This window comes from Mustela nivalis, assembly GCF_964662115.1.
Source record: "Mustela nivalis genome assembly, chromosome: 17".
Taxonomy (NCBI): Eukaryota; Metazoa; Chordata; class Mammalia; order Carnivora; family Mustelidae; genus Mustela; species Mustela nivalis.
This window is the reverse complement of record NC_139036.1, coordinates 49,343,022-49,354,423: the sequence shown is the minus strand read 5'-3', so window position 1 is coordinate 49,354,423 and position 11,402 is coordinate 49,343,022. Positions and strand designations below refer to the sequence as shown.

Sequence of the window (11,402 nt, the reverse complement as noted above, 5' to 3'; positions counted from 1 at the left end):
ATACAACTACTATATGTAACCAGTACCTTCATGGGTTCCAAAGAATCAGGTCAGATGACGGGCACAGAAAAAGCGGCTACAGTACAGTGTCCTATACACGGACCGACAGAAAGCAGGCACGGTCTGGATCTATGGAAATCCAAGACCCTTCCTCTGGACGGGAGGGGAGGACTGAGAAACGTTCTCAGGCGGAACCCACAGGTTGGGACTTCAACCTGGGAAGAAAGAGGTCTTTGCATACACGGCATCATGCAAAGCCAAATGTGAATCAACCAGAGCTCCCTGTGGGCTGGACACGGACAAAGGAAACTGTGCTGAACGTGGACACAATCCGCGTGGAAGGGTAATCAAGCCTTTCAAGGAGGCAGTGCTGTAGTTGAAGAATTCCAAAGCTGTGCATTCTCTGATGCTTATCATGGGTACTTCTACACCTAAGTCATTCTAGAACTCTATTGCTTTCAAAGTATTTTTTTTTTCTCCTCCTAGTATCTCAGTAAATTCAAAGCCAAACTAAAAGCCAGAGTCAGAGCCCGATACCCCTCAAGCTGCAGTCTGGGGGGAACATTACCAACAACGACAATAGTATATAATTTTTTTTTAAATATCCAGAGACTTTCTCGGTTTCTTTCTCAAAAATACCTTGCTCATACATGCGCACCTATGGTTTATGAATAACTCATGCTTCGTCGGTGTGGATCCCCCCAGACTGTTGTTGCAAACATATGTAGATTTGTTTTAAGTAGGAAAGGAATCAGAGACAATTACCAATTTTCTGCCATCTACAACACTTGAGGCTCCCCTAATGCTTGCTGGCAGAGAATCCAGCATAACTTTGTTAACCTGAGAAACGCATCATTTGAAAAGCAAATCCTTTGCCTTTGAAGCCCCACAGCCCACTACCCCCCCCCCCAAAAAAAAGCTGTAAAAACCACAAACACATTATTTGGGGATTACTTATTGTTTTTAATGCTCCACATCACTGCCATCCATCGTAGGACTGGGACTCCTGTACCGTGACACTCTGATGGCTCCCTTTCACAATCCTCGTCTCCATGTGTAGGGACCAAGACCAACGCTAAGCCCACCAAACAGATGCACAGCTTCCAGAACAAAGCCCAGGCTGCAGGGTACACAAAACCAATCTCGGCCTAGAAACGAACGAGCTCCTGCACCCTAACGCGGGAGAGTAGCACAGACTGTATTGGGGGTGGGCAATGCGGGCGAGTGATGGCGGCGGCCAGCCCAGAGGCTCTCATCACTCCACAGAGATCTTTCTCCATGAATGTTCCACTCAAGGCATCGTTAACTGCTAAAAACTTTTCACATGGTAAGTTGTTTACACTGAGCAAAGACATGCACGGTTGGAAAGACCACCGGATTTTCTCCAGACCAGCAGTTCTCAAAGTGTGGGTCCTGGACCAGGAGCATCAGCGTCCCCTGAGAACTTGTTGCAAGTGCAAATGATCAGGCTTCAGCCTGGGATCAGAAACCCCAGGGCCCAGCCATCTATCTGTGTCTCAAGAAGATCCCAGGTAACTCCGATGCTAGCTGAAGTTTGAGAACCACCGTTCCTCCCTGCTCGAGCTTCTAAAATCTTAAAAGAAGACAGATCTTTAAACAGATACTACTGGTGGACTTCTGTGTTGAAGCTATGTCATTGGCTACCCCTTCCATCCCCTACACTTCTCAAATATCAAAAAAAGGTATTAATGAAAAAATTTATTTGCACAAACCAAGTATTTTTTAAAGTAATAGATTTCCCCTCCTAGACACAGTTCTAAGGCAGGCAGTCACATGCTAGTATGCAAAATGGAATACAGAAGAGGCCTCCTCTATGAGGGGCAGAAATAGCTAAAAAGATACCCCAAGAACATAATGAAAGTTCCATAATATCATTTAATGAACTCATAGAATTATATAAAACTTACTATGCTTTATGCTTAATATTTGTATCAAAATAAAATCTCTCTGTTGAACAAATTGCAAATAAAGTCTGGTCTAATACTGATTGCTGAAACTATATGTGTATGAATGTCTCTGGGTTTCCTTCACGCTCTAGTTTTAGAAGCTTCAGACAACTGTATAACTGGGTTTGGGATTTAACCGCAGCTCACATTACTAAGTCTAGATTCTTCTATCAGATCTCTCCCTTCAAAAAAATTTAGAAACTCCTGTGACTGTTTCCTTGAAGTTTATTCCAAAGTAGATATTTTCCATCATTTCAAAAATTTCAAATGTTACATTAAAAATGTCTTATTTTTAATGTTTGATATTCTAGTTTAAAGTAGTAACAATACATTTTCTGAATGTGTCTTATAAGAATGTTAAACGTTAGTAAGATTCACTCCTTTTAACAATGGTCTTGCGATTGCTAATTGAACAGATGTATGAAAGTAGTTAAGTGTGAATTTAGCAGCTTTACAGTAAAATCTCAGCAAATAAATATCCAACTTCAAGTAGAAGGGAAAGGCAAGACGCCTAATATATGAGAACTCTGAAGACGAGCATGCCACGTACTCTTTCATGACCGTATCTTTATAATATGATGGACATCACTACGTGATATTTTGAACAAGAAATCATAGAACATTATCCATTATTCCTAATTGCTGGGTAGTTTGTGGATCAGACGGCAAAAAGGGGAAAGCAAAATCAGGTTAACACATTTAATTCCGAGATTTAGGAAGACACGGAGGGTGGTGGTAGAAATTAAGGGTTTTTGTATTGTTGGGGGCGGAGGGGGATGGCTCCTAAGAAATGGTGTCTGGTTAATCATAAAGGACAAATTACTACCTTTGTGGAGCTAGAAGGAAAAAAAAAAAAATGGATGGTAGCCTAAATTACATTTTAAGGCAGCAATCTGTATGTCTCAATATATTTAAAGTTTCAATCTTGTATTTTTATACTTTTTCTGGGACTCCCTTTTCAGAGACAACTATGATATAAAACAATGCTATCTAACTGGTGTCTCTTTTTAAATGACTATTTCAGTAAATCTAATTTTTTTAAGAACAATAGCTGATATCTAAACTTTAACTTGAAATTGTTTTTTCACACCCCTGGCTCTTAGGCAAGGGTGGCTCTCTCTAGCCAAGGTGGCTAGAGATACATTCTTCTATGTTTACAGTTTTGCTCGTAAGATGTATATACATGAAAAATATTAAACATGTCAGGTAGCTACACTAGAGCAAGATAATACCATATATTAATTATCTCAAAGTGAGGAAATTCAGTTAGCTTTCTCAGCAATTTCAATGCCTCCATAAACAAGGAAACTATTTTCGCAAATAGGTCTTAGAGATTGCTATGTTTAATTAGGTAATGCTTATTCAGTGGGAATTCTGCTTATTTTACTTATTCTGCAATTCTTTTTACTGAAAAGACCAACTGATGTTTACACTGAACCTGAACTTATTCTAGAATCTCTCAGGGAAAAAAAAAAATCACACAAAGCAGTTGTTATTTCATTTCATATACGCAAAATGACCTGCATAGAAAGCCTATCTGTCTGAGGAAAGGAAAATTAAGGTCATGTTAGTTTAAATGGTCAATAATTAACTACTGATTAATCAAAAACAAAGCTCTGCTAAAACAATTTGGCAAAGTGTGTGCCAAACTGGCAGCCAAAACCCCTTTTAAAAACACACCAGAAAATACCCAAGTTACACTGAATGAGTTTCTTTCTTCGAACCTTAACAAAAATTCATTTTTAGATTTTTAGATCAGGAGAAAAACCTTGAACATAGATACTCTACAAGTGCTACCACCCAAAAGAATTTCTTTAACGTAAAAAAAAAAAAAAAAAAAAGAAAATCTCAAGTAGCACTGAAATTAAAAAGTGAGATGAAAAAAAAAATATTCTGGCAAGAAAAAAGGAAAACTTCAGAGTGATACGAAGAACAAAGAAGTAGAAAGACATCGTGTGAACAATTAACTTCACTGAAAAGAAATCTGTTCTGGAAGAAAAGGAAGCTGGTAATAGTTAGTATCATCCAAGAGTTAACATCAAGTTTCTTAAAAAAAAAAAAAAGAAACTTGAGTTTCTTTAAAAAAAAAAAAAAAAAAGAGTTCCATCTCAACTCTAGGGTTGAACCCAACACATAAGTTGTTTCTAAGTCTGCTTTCTGGGTACTTGCTACTACTACCTAAGTAATACCCAGACAGCAGGAATGGCCCTCAAAAGTCACGCCTCATTTCAAGAGAAATTTAGTGATTCCTGCAGTAAGACTTGCTCAGAACCATTATTTATGGTTGGGAAGATGGCATTAAGTGATGCCGAGGAAGGGCAGGTGTGCTAGAACATGCACTCGAGGCACAATCTAAAAAGGCAGTAGATGGAAACAATACCCGAATCCTTGACTGGCTGCGGAACAGTAAGGAAATGAGGGACACCTGAACACAGCAGACGGGACGGAGAAGCAGCTATTATTTCTAGGGTTTTGGGAAATAACTGCTGAAACAAGGCTGTCACAACGACTTAGCAGCTTCCTTATCCAAAGCTTCCAGTGTCGGTGTATTTATGTCAAGCGGTGGGGTATGCCCTTGACCTCGTTATAAATACAAATAATTTTAAACCGATGCTTTTTAAAGGTTCAAGAACGGAAAACCGAAAATTAGGCAATCACTCCACAGCAAAGGATTATCTGAAAGCCCTGACGTGCTAGTTCTGTCTTCCTATTCTCAAACGCTCCCGACCATTTCTGCCGGGGGTGGGGAGGGGGGTGGTGTGTGTAGAGAAAATCATCACAATTGAAAAAAACGATTTCTCCCAGACATCCTCACATCAGGGAGATCTAATCTTCGTTTGGGCTATGTCTTGAGTTTCGTCAGAGAATCGGAAATACATAGCTCTGTGGCGAAACATTTTCTTCTTTTCTTGTGACTAAAGTTATCTCGAGCAATATCTGACCTAATTCAATGCGGCGGTCTGACATCAGCCAGAGAAAACGTGGTGCTGGAACTTGCCGACTCTGTTTTCCAACTGTGATTTATACTAACCATTAACACGTCTGCAGTCGACACGTCTCCATCTGCTGCCTCACACGGAGACTCGTGGCCCCTGACGGAAAGCCACAGGCAAATGACGGGCACCCACTCTGAGCAGAAGGACAGATCGGAAGAACGGAGGTGCTCTTTGTTTGTCCTGCAGGCTCGCTAACCTTGAACTAAAGGCATTATCCTCTCCTAAACTGTATGAGGATGATGGGGCGGGGGGGCATTGTAGCTGGCCGCCAGCAACTAAACTCCAGACCCAGAAGAGATGGAAGGAGTTTTCTGTACTCCTGGTCCTTTTCAACCCCATTTTAAAAATGTACTGTGAATACAGGATGGCCTCTTCAAAGTAGTCCTCCAAAAAACTATTTTGGAAAGGATCATCAGGATCCATTGGTTCATTGCAATGTTTTCCAACCTTATCTTATTTTTTAAAAAAAAAGTTATATTGTAGTTTCAAGATATCTCTGAAGTAGAAAAGTAGTACTACCAAATCAGGAAATCAATAAGGACATGCATTGTTTCAAATGTGTTACAAGACCACAAGTTTCAAGAGGGTAAATGTTTTGCTTTGGATTTTACCAAAGTTCATTCAAAACAATTTTAAGACTGTAGGATAATTAAGATAGCTATTTAAATTTTATATTTTTATACAAGTTCAGTGGGGTTATTTTATAAGAATCAAAAGACATGAAAAACAAGGGTAGTTTTTTGCCCCAGATTTTGATGAATTTTGATACATTTTGGACAAACATTATATTTCTTTTTAATGATGTCCTCAAACAAAACAGTTAGCAAAATATTGGAATTGCCATATATAATGTCACATTTTAATGTAAACATCAAATAAGGTACCAAAATTTTTACTGGAGGGAAAAAAAAAAAACAAACCTTAAAGCGGCACAATTCTTTATACCACTGGAGAGGGAGGGAAGCCAGATTACAAACATTTACACATGCATAGTGAGAAAAAAAGGATTTTACTAAATTCACGCATTTTTAAAATAGTTATCAAGTCTACTAAGCACCAACAATCCTAAAAATTTTTCAGCTTCATGATTTGTTTAAAAAAAAAAAAAACACACACACACACACTATCAAATTAACGTTAAAAACAAGCTTGAAGTATAGCTTGTCCAAAAAATAACTAAATATGCCAATGTTTTTTCATGTTACAAAAAACAGTGGCATACAAAATATACCTGCAAAGAATGCCTTTAACTCTATCCTACAGTGGATGGAGATTACAACAGCACATCATACATAGTCTAAAACTATAAAAGTTTTAGAATGCAGCATCTTGTCACCAAAAAAAAAAAAAAAAAAAAAAGCTGATAAAACTTAAAGTATTTAGAAGATGCTGCCCCTTTATTTTAAAAAATTTTAAATGAATTTAAGCAAAAATAACATACATTTGTACATCAACTGGCCATTTCTGGTACAGAAACCCAGCATATGGTAATATTATTGAATAAATGTAAATGCTACTTACAATTTTTTTTCTTTTTAAATACATTTTAGACAAAGTTTTTTTTTCTTTTTTTTTTATAGTTGCACAATTAACCTCTTAGCTGCTAGCTTGATGCAAACATATGTAACAATACACAAATTTAAAAATATTTTTTATTCTACATAAAAGCTGTCAAAAGACTCACGTCAAAAATGCAAAATAATGGAATATACTTTTAAAAAATTAGTCGCAAGTCTAGCAGCAAAGCAAGTAAGTGAGAACATATTTAATATTAAAACAAAGGGAACTGTGCATCTATAGATGAAGTCCAACTATCTTAATTCTACTGATACAAACAGAAATTAAAACATTCTCCCTTGAGGGGGAAAAAAAGTGATTATTTAAAATAGGAGTAAAAGCCATTGCTGCCTGATGAGCTCCCCAGGCTAAGTTCCTGGAACAGAGACAGAGGGTCGCTACTCTTCTTGGCCTGCTCGGGCTGGGGCCTGGGCTTGGGAGGGGCCCGCAAAGCACTGGCATAAGACATGGCGGGCTTGCTGCCCCCAGAGCTCTGCTGGCTACTGCTGTTGGCCGACTCCACGATCTGCTTGTTGGGCATGAGAGGGGGGAACTGGCCGAGATGCTGCAGCACATTATAGTTGAAGGAACTGGACACCTCGAGGTTCTCAGACTTCAGCTGATCCTCAGGGGGTTTGACGGTCTTGGGTGGAACTAAAAGCAGAGAACAGTAATGAGGATTTGAGGGCACGCCCCGCAACATCCGTGCATCTCGTCGGCTCACGGTGTCACAACTGGTTCTCATCTCCAGGAACTCAGGGACAGTATAGCCACGAGGACGGACCACTTCTGCCACAGAATGTTGAAATCACAACACATCTAATCAAATCATTAATAACACTTGCAAAAGAATTAACTATGTAAATGAGAAGAGCTAACATATAAAAACTAGAGGTCAAAGCCGAAGGTTTGCTTCAAAAATCTGTTTTACATGTGTACACTGCGGTATTTATTATAGTAACTGCTCAACTTTGAAAACGAGAATATACATGTTCTTTCTTAAATAGAAAGGATCTATATACGTGGACTTCTGATCAAACAGCTCTTATGATTAACTTAAGTAACAGTACTACTGGATTCCATTTTGTAAAGATTTTATTTGTGTGTTTGTTTGTTTGTTTGTTTGTCAGAGAGAGAGAGAGAAAGCACACAAGCAGGCAGAGTGGCAGGCAGAGGTGGAGAGAGAAGCAGGCTCCCCGCCAATCAAGGAGCCCAATTCGGGACTCCATCCCAGGACTCTGAGATCATGAGCTGAGCTGAAGGCAGAGGCTTAACCAACTAAGCCACCAGGCATCCCTGCATTCCATTTCTTAAGAATGCCCTCTTTTCTTCTAATATATAAGTAAACACAGAATATGGTGGAGGAAAAATGGCTATAAATTTTTCTTCACATTTCCTATATGTAATTTGCCTGATTCTTAATATCCTTTAAGATTTGACTCCACTCTTCCCTAATTTTATTGTCCACTAAACCAAGACCTGTTTTTAAACACTGCTTTTTTCAATATTTTAAATGTTTAACTAAAGTGGGGGGAGGAAAAATAATTTTCCCTCTACTCTTGTAGGTTCTTAGCTGAGACACCCCCTATATTAAGACAGACTAACAGGAGAAAAACAATCAAAGTTCAATAAACATGTACACCGTCTATATGGTGAGGGAGATCCAGGAAACTTGAATAACTCCCTGAAATGGCCCAAGCCAGCAACTAAAATAACATCTCCAGGTAAAGGCAAAAGATGTTGGGGGTAGAGGGCAGTTATGCAAGGTTGCCAGGAAAAGCCCACTGAACAAGGGGAAAAGTTGTTATGCAGGGTTAAGTTAAAGGGTCAGCTGTTGTTTTCTCCAGGTATACTTTCCAGAAAGTTAGACTCCTCCTCCTCTTCCTGGTACAGAAAGGGAGATACTCTTACAAATAGAGATTCCCCTTGTAAATGTACGTCTCTCTTACAAAATGGTAACTCTCACCCAGTTTTCAGAGCTTCTGTGTCTATAGTTTCTTAAAAATAATCAGCCCAAGATAATTGGTATGCTAAAAAACCCTTGGCTTATTGGATTATACATATTCACGGAGGATACTTTGGAAACTACAGAAAAAGTCAAAGAGGAAAATAAGTCATTCACCTCCTATACCAGAGATAAGCCTTAACCTGGTGTGCTTCTTCCTAAAGACATCATGTAACACAGATATTTCATAAGTTATTTGGGTAACCTCTGGCTTTTAGAAATTTGGATTATATTCAACTTTTCACACCTTTAAATACTGTAATAATACTGTGATATTACAGACAAATATTTCTAAATATTCATGACGATTTCCTTACGATAAACCCCTAGAAGTATAATGCCTGAGTCCTAAGGTATATATATATATAATTACAGCTTTCGATAACTACAGCCAAACGTCCCCCCAGACAGATACTGCCTACCTACACTCTGCCAGCAATGCTTGCCCATTTCCCTACCCCGTCACAACACTGTGTGGTTTTTGTTTTTTGTTTTCAGTCTTAGCCTATTTTATAAATATCTTGCTGTAGCTCTAATTTGCATGTCTTTGATTACAGATATTTATGGATTCTTTTTATTATCTATGTTTATTATCTATCTATTTGTGCACTGAGATGGTAAGTGAAAATACTTCATTTTTTAGTCTTAGCATTTCATTGAATCAACATGCTAATTTCATAGTATTACCTTAAAACTTAAGAAATTAATGAATTTGTTCAGGGGCACCTATGTGGCTCAATTCATTAAGCATCTGATTCTTGATTTTGGCTCAGGTCATGATTTCAGAGTCACGGAGAGAGCCCCACATTGGGCTCCGTGCTCAGCTCGGGTTTGAGATTCTCTCCCTTTCTCCCTCTACCCTCCTCTTGCTCGCAAGGTTGTGTTCTCTCTCTTTAAAAACAAATAAATAAATTCAATGTTTTTAAAAAATTCATAACATTGTCCAAAATTAGTTTAGGGACACCTGGGTGGCTCAGTCGGTTGGTTGAGTCTGCCTTTGGCCCAGGTCACGCTCTCGGGGTTCTAGGATCAAGCCCCACATCAGGCTCCCTGTTCAGTAAGGAAGTCGGCTTCACTCTCTCCCCCCACCGCTCATGCTCTCTCACCTACCCCCACCCCAATAAATAACATCTTTTTAAAAATTAGTTTAAGGGGTGCCTGGGTGGCTCACTGGGTTGAACCTCTGCCTTTGGCTCAGGTCATGGTCTCGGGGTCCTGGAATCAAGCCCCGCATCAGGTTCTCTGCTCTGCAGGGAGCCTGCTTCCCCCCTCTCCCTCTACCTGCCTTTCTGCCTACTTGTGTTCTCTTTGTCAAATAAATTGATAAAATCTTTTTTAAAAAATTAGTTTAAGGGGTGCCTGCGTGGCTCAGTGGGTTAAGCCTCTGCCTTCGGCTCAGGTCATGACCGCAGGGTCCTGGGATTGAGCCCCTCATTGGGCTCCCCAATCAGCGGGAAGCCTGCTTCTCGCTCTCTTGTGTTCCCTCTCTCACTGTGTCTCTGTCAAATAAATAAATAAAATCTTTTTAAAGAATTAGCTTAAGCCACCTAATATATTTTTAGAACATTTCTCACTTGTCCATTGATGATGTCACTGATTTTGTAAAACAATTACTTTTAAGAGCATTAGTTTAACAAACATTTCATGATGAATCACTAAATTCTACTCCTAAACCAAGTATTACACTGTATGTTAACTAACTAAAATTTAAATAAAACCCTGAAACATTAAAAAAAAAAAAAAGCCAAACGTTTCACTATAACAGTGGCCTATACTAGCTACTATAACATATTTTATTGGTTGTTCAAAAACTTACTGTTCTTATTCACTAAGATTTATTTAACCATGCTCTCATTTTTGTGACAATATAATTAGAGTATAAAATATTTTCAACTAAATAATCAATACTTATAAAATAAGCCCAGAGGCAGTTGCACCTAATGCCTACACACTTAATGAACCACAAATCTGAGATCTCTATTTATGTGACTTATCACATATTCTCCAAAGAAGAGAAACTATGCTTTAACAGAATCACTAATCTGACACCCAATGATCTTTTTCAAAGTGCATATCTCTAGCTAATCTTACATTTTCACCCAAACATCACTAGAGAATGTCACGCATCACTAGAGCGTCCCTGGGGCGGGGGTGGGGGGGACACCACTAGGTGTAAAGGCTGAGCCTGTGTGACCAGCCTGCCCACGACCCCAGGTCCTCAAGCACACAAAACCTATCTGTTATCTTCTTCCTCGGCAGACATTCTCCAAGAGCAGGACGTGTGATCAGTGACAAAACAGGAAATCCAAAGTTCAGAAAAGTCAAAGACACAATTCTCTGCTCTCAGACTTTCAAGTGTGGAGAAAATATGACCACATCAGACACAATGACCACTTTTAAATACCAAACCAATTCCATATAAACAGTTTTCTTTAACTGAAGAAGTCTCAAACTTCAGAAAGAAGTTGCCCGCGCGGGGACTATTTTCCCTCTGATTCCCCTGTGGCTAAGGCTGCATTCTTCTAAAAAGGAATAAATAAATAAATACTAATGGACAGGAAGTTGTGCTTCAGGAAACTCGTGGTCTTGAGTTCATTTTTTTAACACTTAACTGTTACTTTCTGCTAAAGAATACTACAATTTGTCTGCTAGTTATGACAAAATAGTAACTGTGTACTTGTGGAAAGGACCCCATAAAATGACATGTGCTTTGGACAGTTATTTAGGAACTTTCTACCTTATCAGTTCAAGTCAGGTTTTTACTGGTTTGGGCCAAAACTTACCCTATAATTTAAGGTGGGAAAAAAAAAGAGAGAGAGAAAGGATGTTGTCTTTAAAATAAATTATAATAATTACTCACCCATCAAAAAGAATGAG

General features: G+C 38.7%; 1 protein-coding gene across 11 annotated transcripts in view; it reads right to left on the bottom strand.

The window, feature by feature from the left end:
* Window positions 1-2,174: 2,174 nt before the first annotated feature.
* The window catches only part of HELZ (helicase with zinc finger), a 182,485-nt gene continuing 173,257 nt past the window's right edge, over window positions 2,175-11,402 (bottom strand). For all 11 annotated transcript variants that reach the window (XM_082706632.1, XM_082706629.1, XM_082706634.1 and 8 more), the window contains one exon: window positions 2,175-7,174. In XM_082706632.1, coding sequence (XP_082562758.1) covers window positions 6,840-7,174 — 335 coding nt within the window. In that variant the 3' untranslated portion in view covers window positions 2,175-6,839. The remainder of the gene's footprint in view (window positions 7,175-11,402) is intronic.